Source organism: Pleurodeles waltl, chromosome 1_1 (genome assembly GCF_031143425.1).
Source record: "Pleurodeles waltl isolate 20211129_DDA chromosome 1_1, aPleWal1.hap1.20221129, whole genome shotgun sequence".
NCBI lineage: Eukaryota > Metazoa > Chordata > Amphibia > Caudata > Salamandridae > Pleurodeles > Pleurodeles waltl.
This window is the reverse complement of record NC_090436.1, coordinates 743893544-743915655: the sequence shown is the minus strand read 5'-3', so window position 1 is coordinate 743915655 and position 22112 is coordinate 743893544. Positions and strand designations below refer to the sequence as shown.

The 22112-nt window shown below is 43.1% G+C and overlaps 1 protein-coding gene across 4 annotated transcripts in view; it reads left to right on the top strand.

Moving 5' to 3' along the window:
- The window catches only part of LOC138287177 (uncharacterized), a 228397-nt gene that overhangs the window by 96068 nt on the left and 110217 nt on the right, over nucleotides 1–22112 (top strand). For 3 of the 4 annotated variants that reach the window (XM_069227542.1, XM_069227540.1, XM_069227545.1), the window contains 2 exons: nucleotides 7250–7364; nucleotides 11920–12980. In XM_069227542.1, coding sequence (XP_069083643.1) covers nucleotides 7250–7364; nucleotides 11920–12980 — 1176 coding nt within the window. Of the gene's footprint in view, nucleotides 1–7246; nucleotides 7365–11919; nucleotides 12981–22112 lie in introns of all 4 variants that reach the window. The other variant, XM_069227538.1, reaches the window with a different exon arrangement.

Genomic DNA, 22112 nt, shown 5'->3' with positions numbered 1-22112 from the left:
GGATGCAGCTTGGTGACTTTCTTTAAGAATTGGGCATCTATTTAGACGTGGTGTTAACCAAGATCTTATGTGTTTATTAAGTGCATCTCTTTATCTACTGGCTTCAATGTGACCACATTTGGCTCCTTCACGAGGACGATATCGGAACACAAATGTTTCTTAAATACTGTTGCAATGTGTGCTTTTTGAGACCAATCAATATTTTTGCTTTTCACCCAGTGTTTGTTCTAATGACGAGGGCCCAGCTGCTCCCATAAACATGAAAGTTTTACAAACACCTTGTCAAAAACAAGACAAGCATTGACAAAAGCCAACAGGCTGACCTTCAATGTCCGACCCCTTGGCTTTTCCAATGCTTGTTTATTTTCATGTTTCCAATAATCTTGTTGAAACTGGTTACACTGGTTTTCCATTATGAATATTTTTGGGAAATACTAGATTGTATCAACATTTACTAAATGATGCTTCAATGAAATGGTACCTAAAATTTCACAGTAATTTGGCAAAACGTTTTTTCCCAGCTGCATTTGCTTGTGAGCATTTTATTTTGAAAGCAAATAATCATCAATCTTGCTTTCAAGCTTCTGCAAATATTTGCATCTAACCAGAGAGCATTCTGGGAGCATTATAAGTAGCCTCATATTGTTAAACTTTGCAAACGTGTACACATTTTTATACTGGAACTGCTATTAGTAATGCAGTCTGAGCTTAAAACAATTCCCCAGAGCGCTCACCCTGATAATAAAGTTTTTGCATTAATGAACTATAAATACAAGTTCAAAAAGCATTATCATGAACACGAATATCACCTTAACAGCAGACGATTCCCTTCCATGAGCCATAATGTGTTTCTGTAAACTGGCAGCCACAGGGTTTGAGCTGCAGGGGGTAGGGCCTACTTACCCCAAGGGCAAAAGAAACATAAAATCCTCTTTTCCTTGACCCCAAACAGTATGTCCTGGGCGTCAGGCTGTCAGAATTCCACAACCCTGGATTCTCTTTCCCTTTGACTGAAGCTCCACATTTTACCTTGCTGTTGAGTAGCAGAATTCCCTGGCGGCATCTCAAGGGAATATTGGCAAGAGAATGTACCTGGATTCCTTCTTGCATCTTACATATGTTAATTATGACGCCCCAGTTGCTACACAGTCTGTCAGAGGCTTGACTTTGTTTTCTGACCATGACAAAGCTCTTCTGTGATGTTTCTGTCGTGCTTTTGTGTAAGAAGTGAGAGAGAAGAGGCAAAGATTATCCACCTTTTCTCAGACATGTGCCTATTTTAGATCATACTGATACAACTGCCCAGTGTGCAGGTAGGCAGAGATCGCTTATCGCTTATGGAAATTTAACATTCTCCCAAAATAAGTACGGATGGATGCCATGTTCTTTTGATAGTATTGTTTACAGTTCAGCAGATAAGGCTATCATAGCAGAGGATTAGAGAGCCGTCTTCTAGAAACAGGATGCAAGAATAGAGCCTGTCGTTCAGCTACAATTGGTTCTTGCAAATGAAGGCTTAAAGGAAAGTAGGGGAAAAGCTTAATGCTTTGTCAGAAGACTCCTCAGTTTGGAATCCTGTAGTAGGTTAATTTCACCACTTTCTGTGTAGGTTTTAAGACTTTACCTCCTTGATTGCCGTTGTGTGCCCTCTATTTTCACTTGCTGCCCTGGACGCCTGTCTCCAGATCGTTCTCTGCTATTCCCTTGACAGTAGCTCCTACTGTTCTTTCCTCTTTTGTGATTTCTCGGATGCTACTATATACATAAGCTGTTTCAGTTCTGTGCTTACCATAGACAAGTGGGCTTTTTTTTATTTGTACTTTAGAGGTATCTTGACCACCTCCTTCTGTGCCAAGCCTTTTCTTCTTTTTGAAATTGAGTGTTTTCTGTACCCCCCCCCTCAAAGAATTGTTTGCACTTACTAGTCCTGGTTAAGCACTTCCCCTTGGTTAACTATATTGATAGTTGAGTGTCTAAACTTTTAAACACTCCTGTGTTTCTTGCTGTTAACAAGCCTGTTTTTCAATAGTTTGGCATCAAAGGGTGAATGGGCCTTTTATTTTTAATGTGGAAACCCATCCCTTCTTTCTCTCCCTTTTGCCAGGAATCTAAAGGAAGGAGACAATAGCAGCAAGTAGAATTTGTTGACATTGGGGATAGTTACACTAGCAGTTGTTAGGGCCTCTGTTTGCCATGAGCCAATGACACTTCCTTGCTTTAAGTGACGTGTGGGATTAATACTGAACCTGAACAGTGAGGAGTAGGGACTGGAAGTCCATATGTACATATTTAAGGTGGGGCCTGAACAATATTGGGTGTGGATGCGCTCAGGTGCCAGTGTCGGGCTCAGGTTTGTGCTGTGCTATTGGTATGTAACATTTACTATTATGTATCTCACAAAAAACAAATGCAGAGACATAGGTCTCTGTGTAATAAAAAAATATAAAAACATGAAGAAGAGTACAGCAGTTGGTAGGAAATGTACCAGTCTTGTTTCGCAATCTTTCCATGGCTCATAAACGTATCCTTCATTGCTCTTCATCTACTCACCGTTATATTGTTTCTAATTTTGGGAGTTCCTTATGTTATTTCGTAGTGTCCAGGCATTTGTCATTTCATATAAGCTGCTACTGAGATTATTTTCAATCATTCTGTCGCTTTTTGCATATTACAGTGAATAGCCTCCCGCACCTTCAGTTAATAACGTCTCATCACTTTGTTTATCAGTATGAGCTCTGCAAACAGGGCACCAAAAGAGGTACCAGATTTCATATCATGATCTTCTCCATTATAGGGTCTTCATTATTATTCATAAACATTGGAATAGCTCTGTGAATCTACTGGATCTCAAACCACTTTTTTCAAACGTGAGAAATAAATCTATCAGGCAGCATTTTTTCTGCTGTTTAAGTTAATAAAATAATGCAATATATGTAAAAATCCCACTAAAAATAAAAAGTGGTCTAAAATAAATTAAGCGGCATTGCTACTCAAACTTCTTTTGTATTCTTCCTTTTCATCCTTTCCGAGTAGCTATCGAAAAAAATAAAAGAAACTGTTTAGATATGTAGAGTACCCCGTGTACTGTAAAAGCTGCACTTTAAGGCAGCCACAGCCTTCACAATTCCAGGTGGCATCACAATGCCATTAATTTCCCCAGGTCTTTTTTCCTCCTTGGTGGAGAAGATCTTCAAACACTGGGTTTGTTTTTTCATACATACTTCTACATAAACAAAAATGCACTGTTGTGTGGCAATATTTTTTACTTGACTTCTTCTTTTTTTAACATGTGTCTCAGATCTGAAGACAGTTATTCGTGGGTGTAAGGTTTATATTGTGTCATTTTCTCTCAAATTTCCCAACTGGCGTTTTTCTAACCTCCTGAGTTGGGCTTGGCAATTTGTTTTGTGGCCACTGTATGCAAACAAGAGCCTTTAGACTGGTAGGTGACCTTCTCTTGACTTCTAGTGCTGTCATCTGGGACCAAGGCTTCATTAATCTTGCAGCTGAGGCAAGACACTCATTTATTTGTATATACTTGGGCTCTCTTCATCACGTGACAGATCCTAGTTTCAAATGGTTACATTACATTGTGTAATTTGTTCAGCTTTCTAGAGAACTATGATTATTCTGAAGGATACATTCCAAGTGTACCATTTTGTCTTACTTCTTCCATATCTGAGAGGAGATAATCTAATTGTTAATGCCAACGATTTTGTGATTATTATCTGACTTGTAGCCTTCTCTGCAAGAAGTAAAGGAAGGGAAATTTGCTATAAATGGTGCACTGGAGACTTGGAAGACCTACATGTCAATCAGAGCTATGAGTTCTTTCTTTCAAATCTAGGTATCACATGGGATTTGACTTGGAGAGACTTGTTGTATATGGCTCAGCCAAAGGATTGGTGCATTCAGCTGTGTTGATAGTGATCCTTCACCCTTCTTCATGCAGCTTCGGACTTAGGCGAACACATGTGTCAAACTGGGTCGATGCTGAGCCTTCACCTGTCTTCGTGCAGCTTGTTCTTTAAGAGATTTGCGAGCTTTCAAAAGGTATTGAGTATTCATTGTTTGGGGTAAGACATATATGTCTTTTTCCTTGATTGTAGAAATATATTCTTGACTAGAGTGTGTTTTGTTATTCCGGATGCCCATTGGCCTAAGATGATATATTAAGATCTCAGTCTCTTCTGAAGGCAGGGATCAAAATGTATTTTCTAGAGTTACTGCTTTGAGTTCTCTGTGACCTAAGTGGTCCGTCACGTCAGTACAGACACCGCTGTTTCTCTGCTTCCGTAATTGTGTTTTCTCTATCTTTTCAGTGAATTTGCACCCTCAGGTATGAAAGCTAATATGTTATAGTTTTTTTCTACTGCATTGAAGTAGACCAGCCTAGTATGACCTAATATCCATATGTAGAGAGTTTTCAAAATGTTTTTCTCTCCATCGTTAAAAAAAAAAAAAAAAAGTGTAAAGGAAGAACCTTGGTGTTCCACTGTTTTCTTTTTTCCATTTTTTTGTAAAGGATATAACTTTTAACTTTAGAGGGAAGATTGTACGGTCTTTTGGTTATCATTCTCAATAACTTGATATACCCATGCTCTTGCACTAACATGAGCATCTCACAAAGATATTTTTTTCGCTCCACAAAGGAAATTTCAGATAGAAACTTTTGTTCAACTGATCAGGCCATGCCCTGTGCAGTGAATTTCAAGTTGATCAAGTTTGTGATTGCCTTCTCCAGCAAGGCATTTTCAGACTGAATGAATTTGTCTATGATGTGCATGCTAGTGCTTATGTACATTGAAAGACTGACAATACAGTATGTTCGACACCAACGCTATTTTTTCTTTCAATCTTTGTTGCTAATAGTGCTTGGTCACTCATTGGGCTCAGGCAGCTTTGCTGACAAATTTATCACAAGTATTTTTTTATTGAGTAATAGGCGTTTAAATATATATATTTTTTAATTTATTTTAATTACGGGGGTGGGTGGGAGGAGGATAAGGTGGGTTAAAAGCAGGAGGGGAGGGTTTGTTAAAAAATAATGGGAGCGGGCAGGATAATTCTGGGCAAATCACTTAATCTCCCTATGTGAAAGAGAAAATAAAACAAAATGAAAGTGTCCATGTGTAGTGGAACTGGTGCTCATGTAAAGCGCTCCAGTACCTTCAGGTCGAGTTAGCGCTATATAGAACCGCAAAGAAAATGAATCAGAGGACCTAAGTTGAGATTAAAAGGACATGAAGAAGAGGAGACGATGGAAGATGCGGGATGTGAAAAGCAAAGGATAAATGTATAATTAGATTGTGGCTAGGTTTAGCTTATTAGAGAAATTGACCCAGAGGCCTAGAGTTGCATTTCCTTCAAAGCTGCTACAAAGCACCTCACCTTACTAAAATGGTCATAGGCTTGGAAGAGGCCCCTCGCCGCTGCCTTCTTGACATCCCGAATCGAATGCTGAAATCCCTTAAAGTGAACAGATGTTGGCAAAGCCCTGAAGCTTGGCTTTCCCCAGCCAAACTTAAAATGGCTTTCTAGGCAATGACCAAGTATGAGCACTGATGAGCTGTAATCACAGGAGAAACTGACTTTTAATATTTTGGCTCTTAGACTGTGATGCAGAACTGTTTCAGTCAAACAAGCTTAACTCCAGCAGACCCTTCGAACTGGTGGAGGACACAAGGAAGGAGAATGGGGGGACTAGGAGGAAGGGCGTAGGAGTTGGCTAAAACAGAGGGGTGGGTAAAATAATATGGAGTGGGAGGAGGAGGAGGTGGTTGGGTAAAAGCATTAAAACATGCATGCACGATGAGCATGCTTCTGTGGAACGTAAGTAAAAAAGTAACTGCACATGGTTGTCTTTTTTTTTATTTTTATTCAAGGATAATCATGAATCGCAATGTATTTTGGGCTTTGCCCTTCATCAAGGTATACATATTCCAGCACAACAAAACATAAACCAATTTAACAATGTTAATGCACAAATACAGAATCAGTGTGAAATTACAAAATCTGAATGTGGTGCTAAATATGTTCATGTGTCCACAGTAATAACCATCTACGTATAAGTGTCCCCACATGATTAACCGTGCTCGTGTTCCAAGCAGTATTACTATGACCCCTCTACATGTACCATCACCTCAGTCTGTTGCTTTTTGCACATTACAGTGAATAGTCTCCTGCACCTTCAGTTAATGACACCTCAATACTTTGTTAATCAGTGTTAGTGAAGAACACAGGGTTGAAATTCCTGCACGCGTGTGTATAAGTGCACATTTGAAGTGATTTTTGTTATGTATAGTAATTGATAGCATACTGATCCTTGCTTGAACGTAAGCTATACAGCTGACACATTTTGTTAAATTGATGGTAATAACTGTGGACGCATGAATATAGTTAGCACCACATTCAGATTTTGTAATGTCACAGTGATCCTGTATTTGTGCAGCAATGTTAATTTGGTAAATGTTTTTTTTTTTCTCTCTCTAGAATATATATCACCTGACAAAGGGCAAAACCCAAAATGCATTGGGATTCATGATTATGTTGTGATGTATGATTATCAAGTATTTCTCCTTGAATTGAACAAACGACAACCATGAAAACAATAAATTGATTGATCAGTCAAGCTTGAACTCATGAGCCTTAAGTATATAATATGAAAGGATTACCGACAACGCCCGGAGGAATACATTTAATTTCACATATTGTTAAATATTGGTAAACTTAAGGAGGGGTCCCATTTGGAACAGTCTGTGATGTGGCAAGGGGACACTGTTTCCAGGCTGGGGGAGCGCTACAGCGTTGGGTTGATCATCCTTAATGTGCAAGCAGATTACCATTCTGGCCTCTCCTCATGACACTTTTTTCATTGAGCACTCCATTTTGATCATTATAATATTTTTTTACATTAAAAATGTAAAAATTTGTCACCAGAAAATGCTTTCATGTCATGTGACACACTTGCATCTTATACATTTCATACTGATGTTGTGGCAGAACTGAGTGAGCCATTTTGGAACTTGGAATGAACTTCAGAATACTGGGGGAGATGTAAAGTTGAATGTAGGGACAAACTGTTTTGTGGTAGAGATGGAATAGAAGCATTGGCTGGCTTAGGATTCTTTAGGCGATGGAATCTTTTAAAAAGTAGTAGGCTGCTAACATCACAGCTCACGAGTTCTAATATTGGTGGCGTTATTCACAGCAATTTCTCTAAATGTAATGCATGTTTTTGTTTTAGTAGCAGTTGATGCCAAAACCAAAGAGACAGCAGAAAAATTGGCTGAGTTTGTTTTTCGGATTGGACCACACTTGGAAAGTGTGAACAAAGCTAACCTGACATCTTATCAGGAATTTTGGTACGTATTCAATATGAACTGTTTGCACAAGAGCATGTAACAGTGAAAATAAACATATTTATGATTCTTATTTTGTTTCATAATAAACTGTGTATAGCTTTACTATCTCCAAACCAGAAAGTGGGAGGATTATTTGCCCAGAGTATTTGTAAAATTAAAGATCATTACAGATGAACTATAAATGTACACTTACCATGATTTGCTTGCAGCAAGTGAGGCACTATGGATCCCCTTTGATCAGCAGAGACCTGCTGCTAACACAAATATGTTCCTTCTTTCCATACAGCCATAGCAGGGCTTCTAGAGTTATGTATAATGTATCATGTTAAGTGATGAAAGAACATATGAATCACCTTCTGTTGCATTGTTATTTAACTATTATGCCATTTAGTTATTTTCCTAAATGAAAGATATTGAACATGTACACCAATAACCTCCCAATTCTCCCATGATAAGGCCCCTTCTTTCCAATTAATGCTGCTTTAATGCCACTTTCATTTTAATCTTTATTTGGCCTTTGACCAATTGAAGTAATTAACCTGAAATGCAGGCAGAATAATCTGTTACTTCTTCCTTCTGTAACAAAGGCACTTTGTGCTTTTCCTCTTCAATAAAAAGTATAAAAAACACATTCTGTGTGACTTTATTTTTGTGACATTTTGGTTTGTGGGAGAGCCCAGAAAACCGTGTTTATATGTGATTATTCTTTACACTGATTAAGGTAATTTCAAAATGGGTGGGGTTTACCATTGTTTATAGGTTTAAACTGAAAACAGGAAAGCCTGGCCACATGCACCTTACCGGTTTACAAGAGACCATCATGCTTGAGTGCTTCCTCCAGGACGGTTCAGGGCTCCAGGTAGAGGAAGCCGGCCCATCCAATCTTCCAGCTGCCCAGGAGACGAGAGGTCAGAGATGGAGTCCTCCAAAAACTCTTTGACCAGGAGAATGTTGAGCACCCAACTCTAAAGCACTCTGGACCAAAGATCAGATCAAGGCCTAGGGCCCTATTCACACACTTAAGAACGTCAGTAAACTCAGCCTCCAAAGTATTCCCAAATTGAGGCAAGGCGCTGCTTAGGAGAGAGTCTGTCATTGAACTCCGAATCTAGCTGAAAAAGCTACTGTCCTTTGGGTCCGGCTCTGCCAGTGGACATGGCTAGAACGTTAAAGCCTTTTTCATCTCTCACTTTCCACAATCTCCTCCTGCATCTTCTCACACGGATTCAGACCCCAGTTAGACCTTCCCACCCTCAGGACTCATACTTTGAGCCCTTATCACCTAGTGAAGGTGAAGACCAATGGGAGGACTCTACAGTGTAGATACCACCGATAATCTGGACCAAAAAACCTTACTCTACTAAGCCCTTTCTACCTGATGACACCACTGCTTCTCATGTACTAATTCAGAGGGCTGCTCACCATCATAGGTGAAGATTTGTTCCTCTCTAAAAGATCACTACAGTACCACTCATGCTCAATATCATGTTGAAATTGACTGATAATTCCCAGGAGCCTAGTGAAAGTCATAGTTGGAGTAGGTGTTCAGACCTGCTCCAGATGACTCGGTGCAACCTCCATGGCCAAGTTCCACCCATCTCACTGGTTGTACACAATGCGTGTAAATGTGCCTCAGCGCAGGCAAAGAGGTATGTTTCCCCACCCAACAAGGAGTGTAAATGAATAGATGCTGCTGGCAAGCATGTGGCATTGTGGACTGTATCACAAACTCTGTAGTCCTGCTCTCCTGCTATGATGAACATCTCTAGGAGGAAAAGGAAGATCTAACTGAACACTTAACTACATAGAAGAAATGAGCTGTTGGCAGAAGGCGCAGTTATATTTAATATAGACATTAGGTGTGCCCTGGGTGCTGTAGGCACAGAATTTAGACGCATCAATGCCAGCATCTTCCTATGGTCCACGCTAGGCTCAGAAATTTTGTTTTTTGGCCTGAGGTGCCTCATCATACTCTAAATGTGCCTTTTGTTGGAGAGCGTTTCTTTGGCCAGGACAGCGATGAGATCCTGGTACAATGCAGCACAATTGTCATTTAACTGCAGCATTCACTGTAATAGCAAAAACCAATCTCTGCTCTCGCATGATGTGAAAATGGGTGTTGCCTAAACCATGCGAGTAGACCAGTAGGACTGCATGCTTGGTTTGTGCACTAACCCCATTTTGAGCGTAACATCCCAAAGTATCTTCAACTCTTCAAGTGAAATGGGAGTGCCCAAAAATGAGGCTCTAGAGTGCTTCCATGCTCCCTCAAAAATTGTTGAGCATGCAAATTTGTTTGCTGCACCATTTGCTCAAGGAAGTTAACATCCAGAAAGAGATGGATGTAGTCAGTTGGCAAAAATTGGCCATATCGACTCTACATCCAGGGGCAGTCATGAGAGCACTCCATCTGTGCTTGCTGCACCATGTGCCCACTCTCTAGGTTGGTCTACCTTGCAATGGTCTCTCTGCTGCACAGAGTGTGCTTGCAAAGGGACAGCACAACTGTCATCATCATGTCCTTCAGAATTGCTGGAAGATGTCGTCAGATGGACCTCCGCCAACTGAAAAATCCCTTCCAGATTCTGTTCTATTTTTCTCTCCCTCAAATGCTGCCTCAGTATCTGTGTCTTAGTCTCTTTCCCTGCCTCAGATCTGTCCTCCATAATCCCAGTTAGGGGTTAGCCAGCTGTCATCCACTGAGACACCATCTGTGGTGACTGGTAAAAACCTTCCTTCTAAAACACAGTCCGACGTAGAAGCCAGAAGTATTGTTCTAAATCAGTGCTTGTTTTTGTGCGTCTGTGAGATGCGTGCAACAGTAAATACGCCAAAAAAATGTGTCCTTTCAGATGAAGCTTCAGGTTCTCCATAAACACTAAAAAAAAAGACAAAAAAGGACACAGTAGTACTTCACCTTGTCACATACCCAATACCACAGCATACGTTTGCATTGGCTTATGCAAAACATAATTGTTGGGGGAGCTGCTGGGCCATTGCCAGTATAAAAGTAATTTCCTGAATCAAAAATCTACCTTTGCTTTCAGGAAGCGCACTTCATGTAGTTGCACCTGCAACTTTGTACGCAGGTGTGCTTCTTGTGAAAACAGAATTGACTAAAAGATGCGGCACGAAAAGACAAATCATGCAGCTCAATACAGCTGTTTTTTTACACTTTTACTTCATTTTTAGGGTTGAGCGCAAGCACTCTGGCCCCTGTTGTAATCTCTCTATGGGCTTTTAACCAAGCTCATGCCATGCCTGTCACTTTCATTGGTTTGTGGGCTTGCCTTTTAAAATTTGCTTGATTTCATTAGTGAAAGGCAAGCCTATGTCAGGCCTGTTTCTGATGTTTAGCCCTCGTGCGCGCCAGTAAACTGCTGAAAACATATGAGATTCCATGTTTTCCGAATGGTTCTGGAATACTTTTTCTTTTTATTTTGTAGGCAGCGCAATCTCGCTGGGCAGAAATTGCGCGCTTTGCATGACTACCAGTGTACTTCTATTGTTTATCCATGCACTCTTGCCGAATTCAAGGTTTTACACAGCGCTCCTTTTTGTTATTACTATGCAAAGGCGAAACAGGACTGATGTTCTGGTTCTAATTAGTCCCCTTCACGACATGGCGTGGCGCTTTAAATCGGCTCCTTTATGTGAAATTGTATTACTTTTCATTTTCAGTTTATGTGACAAGAAAACTCCGGTTAGGAGTTTACAACGCTAATAGCTGTAACTTTAGCAAATGCGAGACCCATTGCATCACAAATGCTTGTTTGAGTTTTGAAAACATGAAAATACTGCCTGGGCAAATATTTCACCTCAGTAGCACCAGCAAAGCAATCAAATATATAGAAGAGCAACTGAATGATGACCAGTCAGCCTTTGCGTGGGACTTTGCACTGGGTCCGAACATATGCTGCCATGTACACACTTACACACACTTACACACACACTTACACACACACACACACACACACACACACACACTCTCTCTCTCTCTCTCTCTCTCTCTCTCTCTCTCTCTCTCTCTCTCTCTTCTCTGTTGCAGATGTGTTAAGCACTGTCGATTCAGTAGTCCATAAAGCACTTTACGAAGGAGAGAATATGTTGAAAAGTATGACTTAATCTTTGCATTTTATTGTACTTGCCACCCTGTGATTATATCAGATGTTTTTAATGCATCAGTTCATGATTTGTGCACATCGCCTATCAGTTCTGTCAGGGAAAAGGCAAGAGACATTGAAATGCATTCTGTCATTGGAGAAATATTTGAATAAACAACACATTGTGGTTTCAGAGGTGGGGCAGTCTGTCACATTGTCAATCTGAAGTCAGAATTTTATTGATAATTATTTGCCACATACAAAGTGTTTCAGAATGTTTTTTATTCTGATATTTTAAAATGTTTTGCACTCTCAAGAAACCAAATTCCCACTTGTAGTGTGTAGTAAACTATTATGCTGTTGTATTCTGGCAAGTAGTTCTATGAAGCTGTCCATGTACCATTGTGTTTAAGAATCTTTTGTAGTGATTTTCATATCTGATTCTTCCACAGGTTTTTAAATCATATTGAATGCCCAGCATATCGGTTTTATGAAATGAAGTTAGCAGAGTTTCGCCTATCCAAGCAACTCCAACCTGTGCACGCAAATAATTTTCCACTCTTGCTCTCCAAGCTGCTATATAATATTCGGTCTACAGCTAACCCAGTGGAGAGTCCTTTGCCTCTGAACTCACACCCTGAGAGTCCCATTGACCATGGTGCAGAGCCTCAAGATGTGCTGCCCCTGAGCTCTGAACTTTCTGAGCTGTGCAATTCAACTGGAAAAAATATTAGGTCTCAAGGTCATGATGCCACGTCTCCAGCCTCTCATATGGATAAGACTCCACCTGAAGATCTCAACATACCTGAAGCTGCCAGTTTGAAGCATGATCTAGACTCTCAAAATACTGAACTTGAAGATCATCCACTTGTGACTGAGTCCTGTGATTCTGATTCTGAGCAGTCTGATACTGAGCAGTCTAAAGATTTCTTATCCATTGATGCAGATCATTTGACCTCACAGTGCAGCGATTCTGACGGTGATGCCCCAGATTCTGAATTGCCCTCCCCTCAGCTGAAACACTCAGACCATAAACCTGAGATTACTAATGTCTCTCTAACAAAAACTCATTATACTACACGTAACTGTGATTCTATGGACAGCTGTGTTAATCAAGCCACTGCAGCCTGCAGGGCAGAACATGATCAACCTAAATATCAAACTCCTTTGCTTCCGAATTATAATCCTCCATTTGTTAGAGGCCCTGAACTAAAACACCATAAGTGTCAAGATGCTGGAATTCCTGCGTTCTCATCTCCAAACTGTGCCCTTCCGGACCCAGTACTTGAAGCCCCTGAACCTCCCAGAACAGCATGTACTAATATTGCAAAAGGTTGTAAGAATCAAGTCTCTGATCCACACGAAGTTGAACTTCTAAGGTTTTATGAAAGTATTGAGGAAACTGAACGTAAAGCAGAAGCCCAAAAAGGTTTACATTCTACTACACAGGCTACGTCTTCAGGTCCTGTGCCCTCATCTTGTCCAACCAAAAGAGCCAGACCAGAGACTGAAGGCAAGTATTTTTGGTGTGGTACTTGTCCTGAATAGTCACTGTTAGTTTTGTTTTCAACTCTGCTAAATAGCACTGCTTTTATTGCTTTGACATCGTAGGCTACAAGATTTAAGAGAGTAGAACAACCATTGTCAAACCCAGTAGGTCTCATCTACGTTTGAGCTATTGGCTTTGGCACTGTTTTTATATCCATGCTGTACAGCAGCATGGCTGCTTTACAGCATTGCTGAAAGTATTTAAAAAAAAAAAAAAAAAGCACCATGGTGCGGCCAGCCGTGGCCACGTCAGTCATAGCCCTTATTTTTATTTTATTGCGGGCTGGGAGGCAACATAGAGCAAGGGCAGCAGGAGACAACTTGGAGGGAGAGAAGGGAGGTGACACTAAGGGAGAAAAGGGAAGACACGAGGTAACAAGGAAGGCGGGAGGGCAAATTGGGGCAACATGGACATCAGAGGTTGGGAGGGAGTAGCTAGTAACAGAGAGTGGGAGAGAGGTGCTGATGGATAACTGATGACAATGGAGTGCTGGCGGGATGTAGGGGCTGGGGGCAACCAGACAACAGTGGACAGCCAATTGGCTGGAGGAATCCAGAGGCGGGTCAAGTACACAAGGGAGACAGTTAAAAACAACAATAAAAAACACACTCTTGCAGAGTGCTTAAAGACACAGGAGAAAGGTACAGCCTAAAAAGATTATCAGTGGAAGGGCATAAATAATGCATCCATGCTCCAGGGCAGGGACAAACACCACATAAGGAGGAAGGGAATGTACGGCAGCAGACCACTAAGAAGCAAGGAAATGAGTGACATTAAAGCCAACCAATAGTACTAATAACCAAAAGAAGTGAACCTTTATACCATATCATTCCAGGCCCTCTGAGATCTTTGTCAACAGACCCTCAACCACATATTCTACCCTCAATAGTGAATGTTACCACGTGGGTGATTTTGGGGGTAGCACCATCACGGGGACTCCATTTACTTCAGTATCCCGTTATTCAAATGACGGGATATCGAAGGATATCTCAGTGAGAAGGTGAGTGAAACAATGCGAGTTAAAATTACCTCATATCCTAAATTCATATTTATTAGTGTCCATAAAAAGGACAAGGGTAAGATTAAACAAAGGTGACGTTGTGACGATCAGCAATGAAACGTATACAACTAAAATTAGGGTCGACATGTTTCAGCCTGGCATTGCCACTCAGGGTCCATTGCTTTCATCAGACCTATTGTTAATTAGATTCCCTGCAGCTTTTAAGTAATCACCAAATGTAGTTATGATTTGTGGTTCAATTAGTGCTGCAACATTGGGAGCACAGAGGGTAATCTTAATGGGAGCTCTCCCTCTATCCTACCACAGGAAAAGGCCTCTAATTTTGGAGAAGCGATCACAATCTTCCAAAGATCTTTAATGCCGTCCTGTTCAAAGTGAAGCAATGGACAGCCTATACGCCCCCTGTTACATAACAAAATGTTTTGAAGAGACAGTGCATGCACTGTCTACCTGAGACCTAAAAGAAACTTTGATGGGCTATGAAACTTCTAATATTGAAGTATTGTAACATCATTGCATATCTGTCATACAGAACTACTCTTCTTCTTCACAAGAGTCTGAATAATTGTCTTTTCCTTGGGGGGGTCGTCTTTGCAACTTTGCCTCATGCCAGTTGTACCCTATCATATGTATTTTGTGATTTTCTTTTATTATGATAAATATGACCTCTTTTATTATGGTATAGAAGATGTTATGTCTGACTATTTTTACCCAAGCAGCTTTCAAATGCAGATGGTGTGTTGGAAACAATCTGCCTTTTGATCATTACTTTTCTAGTTCCATTGAAATTCTTATAAACAATTGGAACTGGGTGGACAGGCAGTTGAGAGAGTATACCTAGGGCTACAGGAGTTTTGGGACAGGACAAGTCAGGACTACATTGCTTGACTGCTTCTCCTGAGTTATGTGGCATGGAAATGTCTGAGTTTACATTATGTTCAAATAAAGGCAGTTTATGCAGCAAGTTATATAACATGGTTGGCTACCTATTGTCGTCATGTTAAACTATACAGTGCTCTAGAAAATAGGTTTCAGATTTGAGAAACCAACAGTATACATGTAGTTGATGCAGTAGAAAAACTTGTTCTTTTTTAAAGCCTTCATCTTGAGGTAAATGTGGGGATTTGTAAATGTTTATAGTGTTAGATTTATGGATGTACCACTAGTCCATTCCCTGAGAAGAAGCACCTAGTGTGGGTGTTTAATTCATAGAGACTGTAAGGAAATGCCTCCTTGGCATGGTTGCCCCCTGACTTTTTGCCTTTGCTGATGCTATGTTTACAATTGAAAGTGTGCTGAGGCCTGCTAACCAGGCCCCAGCACCAGTGTTCTTTCCCTAACCTGTACTTTTGTATCCACAATTGGCAGACCCTGGCATCCAGATAAGTCCCTTGTAACTGGTACTTCTAGTACCAAGGGCCCTGATGCCAAGGAAGGTCTCTAAGGGCTGCAGCATGTCTTATGCCACCCTGGAGACCTCTCACTCAGCACAGACACACTGCTTGCCAGCTTGTGTGTGCTAGTGAGGACAAAACGAGTAAGTCGACATGGCACTCCCCTCAGGGTGCCATGCCAGCCTCTCACTGCCTATGCAGTATAGGTAAGACACCCCTCTAGCAGGCCTTACAGCCCTAAGGCAGGGTGCACTATACCATAGGTGAGGGTACCAGTGCATGAGCATGGTACCCCTACAGTGTCTAAACAAAACCTTAGACATTGTAAGTGCAGGGTAGCCATAAGAGTATATGGTCTGGGAGTCTGTCAAACACGAACTCCACAGCACCATAATGGCTACACTGAAAACTGGGAAGTTTGGTATCAAACTTCTCAGCACAATAAATGCACACTGATGCCAGTGTACATTTTATTGTAAAATACACCACAGAGGGCACCTTAGAGGTGCCCCCTGAAACTTAACCGACTGTCTGTGTAGGCTGACTAGTTCCAGCAGCCTGCCACACCAGAGACATGTTGCTGGCCCCATGGGGAGAGTGCCTTTGTCACTCTGAGGCCAGTAACAAAGCCTGCACTGGGTGGAGATGCTAACACCTCCCCCAGGCAGGAGCTGTGACACCTGGCGGTGAGCCTCAAAGGCTCACCCCTTTGTCACAGCCCAGCAGGGCACTCCAGCTTAGTGGAGTTGCCCGCCCCCTCCGGCCACGGCCCCCACTTTTGGCGGCAAGGCTGGAGGGAACAAAGAAAGCAACAAGGAGGAGTCACTGGCCAGTCAGGACAGCCCCTAAGGTGTCCTGAGCTGAAGTGACTCTAACTTTTAGAAATCCTCCATCTTGCAGATGGAGGATTCCCCCAATAGGGTTAGGATTGTGACCCCCTCCCCTTGGGAGGAGGCACAAAGAGGGTGTACCCACCCTCAGGGCTAGTAGCCATTGGCTACTAACCCCCCAGACCTAAACACACCCTTAAATTTAGTATTTAAGGGCTACCCTGAACCCTAGAAAATTAGATTCCTGCAACTACAAGAAGAAGGACTGCCTAGCTGAAAAACCCCTGCAGAAGAAGACCAGAAGACGACAACTGCCTTGGCTCCAGAAACTCACCGGCCTGTCTCCTGCCTTCCAAAGATCCTGCTCCAGCGACGCCTTCCAAAGGGACCAGCGACCTCGACATCCTCTGAGGACTGCCCCTGCTTCGAAAAGACAAGAAACTCCCGAGGACAGCGGACCTGCTCCAAGAAAGGCTGCAACTTTGTTTCCAGCAGCCTTGAAAGAACCCTGCAAGCTCCCCGCAAGAAGCGTGAGACTTGCAACACTGCACCCGGCGACCCCGACTCGGCTGGTGGAGATCCAACACCTCAGGAGGGACCCCAGGACTACTCTGATACTGTGAGTACCAAAACCTGTCCCCCCTGAGCACCCACAGCGCCGCCTGCAGAGGGAATCCCGAGGCTTCCCCTGACCGCGACTCTTTGAATCCTAAGTCCCGACGCCTGGGAGAGACCCTGCACCCGCAGCCCCCAGGACCTGAGGGACCGGACTTTCACTGGAGAAGTGACCCCCAGGAGTCCCTCTCCCTTGCCCAAGTGGAGGTTTCCCCGAGGAACCCCCCCCTTGCCTGCCTGCAGCGCTGAAGAGATCCCGAGATCTCCCATAGACTAACACTACAAACCCGACGCTTGTTCTAACACTGCACCCGGCTGCCCCCGCGCCGCTGAGGGTGAAATTCCTGTGTGGGCTTGTGTCCCCCCCGGTGCCCTACAAAACCCCCCTGGTCTGCCCTCCGAAGACGCGGGTACTTACCTGCTGGCAGACTGGAACCGGGGCACCCCCTTCTCCATTGAAGCCTATGTGTTTTGGGCACCACTTTGAACTCTGCACCTGACCGGCCCTGAGCTGCTGGTGTGGTGACTTTGGGGTTGCTCTGAACCCCCAACGGTGGGCTACCTTGGACCAAGAACTGAACCCTGTAAGTGTCTTACTTACCTGGTAAAACTAACCAAAACTTACCTCCCCTAGGAACTGTGAAAATTGCACTAAGTGTCCACTTTTAAAACAGCTATTTGTCAATAACTTGAAAAGTATACATGCAATTTTTATGATTTAAAGTTCCTAAAGTACTTACCTGCAATACCTTTCAAATGAGATATTACATGTAGAATTTGAACCTGTGGTTCTTAAAATAAACTAAGAAAAGATATTTTTCTATACAAAACCTATTGGCTGGATTTGTCTCTGAGTGTGTGTACCTCATTTATTGTCTATGTGTATGTACAACAAATGCTTAACACTACTCCTTGGATAAGCCTACTGCTCGACCACACTACCACAAAATAGAGCATTAGTATTATCTATTTTTTACCACTATTTTACCTCTAAGGGGAACCCTTGGACTCTGTGCATGCTATTCCTTACTTTGAAATAGCACATACAGAGCCAACTTCCTACATTGGTGGATCAGCGGTGGGGTACAAGACTTTGCATTTGCTGGACTACTCAGCCAATACCTGATCACACGACAAATTCCAAAATTGTCATTAGAAATTCATTTTTGCAATTTGAAATTTTTCTAAATTCTTAAAAGTCCTGCTAGGGCCTTGTGTGTTAAGTCCCTGTTTAGCATTGTCTTTTAGAGTTTAAAAGTTTGTTAAAAGTTTGAAATTAGATTCTAGAAACAGTTTTAGATTCTTTAAAAAGTCTTCCAACTCTTAGCAAAATAATGTCTGATACAGAGATGAATGTGGTGGAACTCGACACCACACCTTACCTCCATCTTAAGATGAGGGAGCTAAGGTCTCTCTGTAATATCAAAAAAATAACCATTGGCTCCAGACCTACCAAAATTCAGCTCCAGGAGCTGTTGGCAGAGTTTGAAAAAGCCAACCCCTCTGATGATGACCTCACAGAGGAAGAAATTAGTGACTTGGAGGCCAATGTCCCTCCTCCAGTCCTAAATAGGGAGAACAGGACCCCTCAAGTCCTGTCTCCAACTGTGTTAGTCAGAAATAGTGAGTCCCTCACAGGAGGGTCCCACATTTCTGAAATCACTGAGGATGCTCTCAGTGAAGATGACCTCCTGTTAGCCAGGATGGCCAAAAGATTGGCTTTAGAGAGACAGCTCCTAGCCATAGAAAGGGAAAGACAAGAGATGGGCCTAGGACCCATCAATGGTGGCAGCAATATAAATAGGGTCAGATATTCTCCTGACATGTTAAAAATCCCCAAAGGGATTGTGACAAAATTTGAAGATGGTGATGACATCACCAAGTGGTTCACAGCTTTTGAGAGGGCTTGTGTAACCAGAAAAGTGAACAGATCTCACTGGGGTGCTCTCCTTTGGGAAATGTTCACTGGAAAGTGTAGGGATAGACTCCTCACACTCTCTGGAAAAGATGCAGAATCTTATGACCTCATGAAGGGTACCCTGATTGAGGGCTTTGGATTCTCCACTGAGGAGTACAGGATTAGGTTCAGGGGGGCTCAAAAATCCTCGAGCCAGACCTGGGTTGACTTTGTTGACTACTCAGTGAAAACACTAGATGGTTGGATTCAAGGCAGTGGTGTAAGTAATTATGATGGGCTGTACAATTTATTTGTGAAAGAACACCTGTTAAGTAATTGTTTCAATGATAAACTGCATCAGCATCTGGTAGACCTAGGACCAATTTCTCCCCAAGAATTGGGAAAGAAGGCGGACCATTGGGTCAAGACAAGGGTGTCCAAGACTTCAACAGGGGGTGACCAAAAGAAAGGGGTCACAAAGACTCCCCAGGGGAAGGGTGATGAGACAACCAAAACTAAAAATAGTAAAGAGTCTTCTACAGGCCCCCAAAAACCTGCACAGGAGGGTGGGCCCAGAGCCTCTTCACAAAACAATGGGTACAAGGGTAAAAACTTTGATCCCAAAAAGGCCTGGTGTCATAGCTGTAAACAGCATGGGCACCAAACTGGAGACAAGGCCTGTCCCAAGAAAGGTCCCACTCCAAACTCCCATCCAGGTAACACTGGTATGGCTAGTCTCCAAGTGGGATCAACAGTGTGCCCAGAGCAAATCAGGGTCCACACTGAAGCTACTCTAGTTTCTGAGGGTGGGGTGGATTTAGCCACACTAGCTGTCTGGCCGCCTAACATGCAAAAATACAGACAGCAACTCTTAATTAATGGGACTAGAATAGAGGGCCTGAGGGATACAGGTGCCAGTGTCACCATGGTGACAGAGAAACTGGTTTCCCCTGGCCAATACCTGACTGGAAAAACTTACACAGTCACCAACGCTGACAATCAGAAAAAAGTACATCCCATGGCAATGGTTACTTTAGAATGGGGAGGGGTCAATGGCCTGAAACAGGTGGTGGTCTCCTCAAATATCCCAGTGGACTGTCTGCTTGGAAATGACCTGGAGTCCTCAGCATGGGCTGAGGTAGAACTAAAAACCCATGCAGCAATGCTGGGTATCCCTGAACTGGTGTGTGTGAAAACCAGAGCACAATGCAAGGCACAGGGTGAACAAGTAGAGCTGGAGTCTGGAAGAATGGCCCAGCCTACCAAGAGGAAAGGAAAGTCAGTTGGGAAACCAACTGCAACACAGCAAAAGAAAGGGAACCTCTCTTCTCAGGAAGAAGTTCTGCCCTCTGAGGGAACTGAGCCTTTGGAGCTTGAACCTTATCAGGTTGAGCTCTTAGGCCCAGGGGGACCCTCAAGGGAGGAGCTGTGTAAGGGACAAGAAACCTGTCCCTCTCTTGAAGGCCTTAGGCAGCAAGCTGCTGAAGAGTCCAAAGGCAAGAAAAATGGAACACATAGGGTCTATTGGGAAGATGGACTCCTGTACACTGAGGCCAGAGACCCCAAACCTGGTGCCACTAGGAGAGTGGTAGTGCCTCAGCTGTTCAGGAAGTTCATCCTAACATTGGCCCATGACATTCCCCTTGCTGGACATTTGGGACAAACCAAGACGTGGGAGAGGTTAGTCAACCACTTCTACTGGCCCAATATGTCCAACATGGTTAAGGAGTTTTGCCTCTCCTGCCCCACCTGTCAAGCCAGTGGTAAGACAGGTGGGCATCCAAAGGCCCCCCTCATTCCACTTCCAGTGGTGGGGGTTCCCTTTGAAAGAGTGGGTGTGGACATAGTTGGTCCACTAGAACCTCCCACAGCCTCAGGAAATATGTATATCCTGGTAGTAGTGGATCATGCTACCAGGTATCCTGAAGCTATTCCCCTTAGGTCGACTACTGCCCCTGCAGTAGCCAAGGCCCTCATTGGTATCTTTACCAGAGTGGGTTTCCCTAAGGAGGTGGTGTCTAAAAGAGGTACCAACTTCATGTCAGCATACCTAAAGCACATGTGGAATGAGTGTGGGGTGACTTATAAATTCACTACACCATACCATCCACAAACTAATGGCTTGGTTGAGAGATTCAACAAGACATTAAAAGGCATGATCATGGGGCTCCTAGAAAAACTCAAAAGGAGATGGGATGTCCTCTTGCCATGTCTGCTTTTCGCTTACAGAGAGGTGCCACAGAAGGGAGTAGGATTCTCACCCTTTGAACTTCTGTTTGGTCATCCTGTAAGGGGACCACTTGCTCTTGTTAAAGAAGGCTGGGAGAGACCTCTCCATGAGCCTAAACAGGACATAGTGGACTATGTACTTGGCCTTCGCTCTAGAATGGCAGAGTACATGGAAAAGGCAACCAAAAACCTTGAGGCCAGCCAACAGCTCCAGAAGTTTTGGTATGACCAAAAGGCTGCACTGGTTGAGTTCCAACCAGGGCAGAAAGTCTGGGTTCTGGAGCCTGTGGCTCCCAGGGCACTCCAGGACAGATGGAGTGGCCCTTACCCAGTGCTAGAAAGGAAGAGTCAGGTCACCTACCTGGTGGACCTGGGCACAAGCAGGAGCCCCAAGAGGGTGATCCATGTGAACCGCCTTAAGCTCTTCCATGACAGGGCTGATGTGAATCTGTTGATGGTAACAGATGAGGATCAGGAGGCAGAGAGTGAACCTCTCCCTGATCTTCTGTCATCAGACCCAAAAGATGGCACAGTAGATGGAGTGATCTACTCAGACACCCTCTCTGGCCAACAGCAAGCTGATTGTAGGAGAGTCCTACAACAGTTTCCTGAACTCTTCTCCTTAACCCCTGGTCAGACACACCTGTGTACCCATGATGTGGACACAGGAGACAGCATGCCTGTCAAAAACAAAATCTTTAGACAGTCTGACCATGTTAAGGAAAGCATCAAGGTGGAAGTCCACAAGATGCTGGAATTGGGAGTAATTGAGCGCTCTGACAGCCCCTGGGCTAGCCCAGTGGTCTTAGTCCCCAAACCTCACACCAAAGATGGAAAGAAAGAGATGAGGTTTTGTGTGGACTACAGAGGGCTCAACTCTGTCACCAAGACAGATGCCCATCCCATTCCAAGAGCTGATGAGCTCATTGATAAATTAGGTGCTGCCAAATTCCTAAGTACCTTTGACTTGACAGCAGGGTACTGGCAAATAAAAATGGCACCTGGAGCAAAAGAAAAGACAGCATTCTCCACACCTGATGGGCATTATCAGTTTACTGTTATGCCCTTTGGTTTAAAGAATGCCCCTGCCACCTTCCAAAGGTTGGTGAA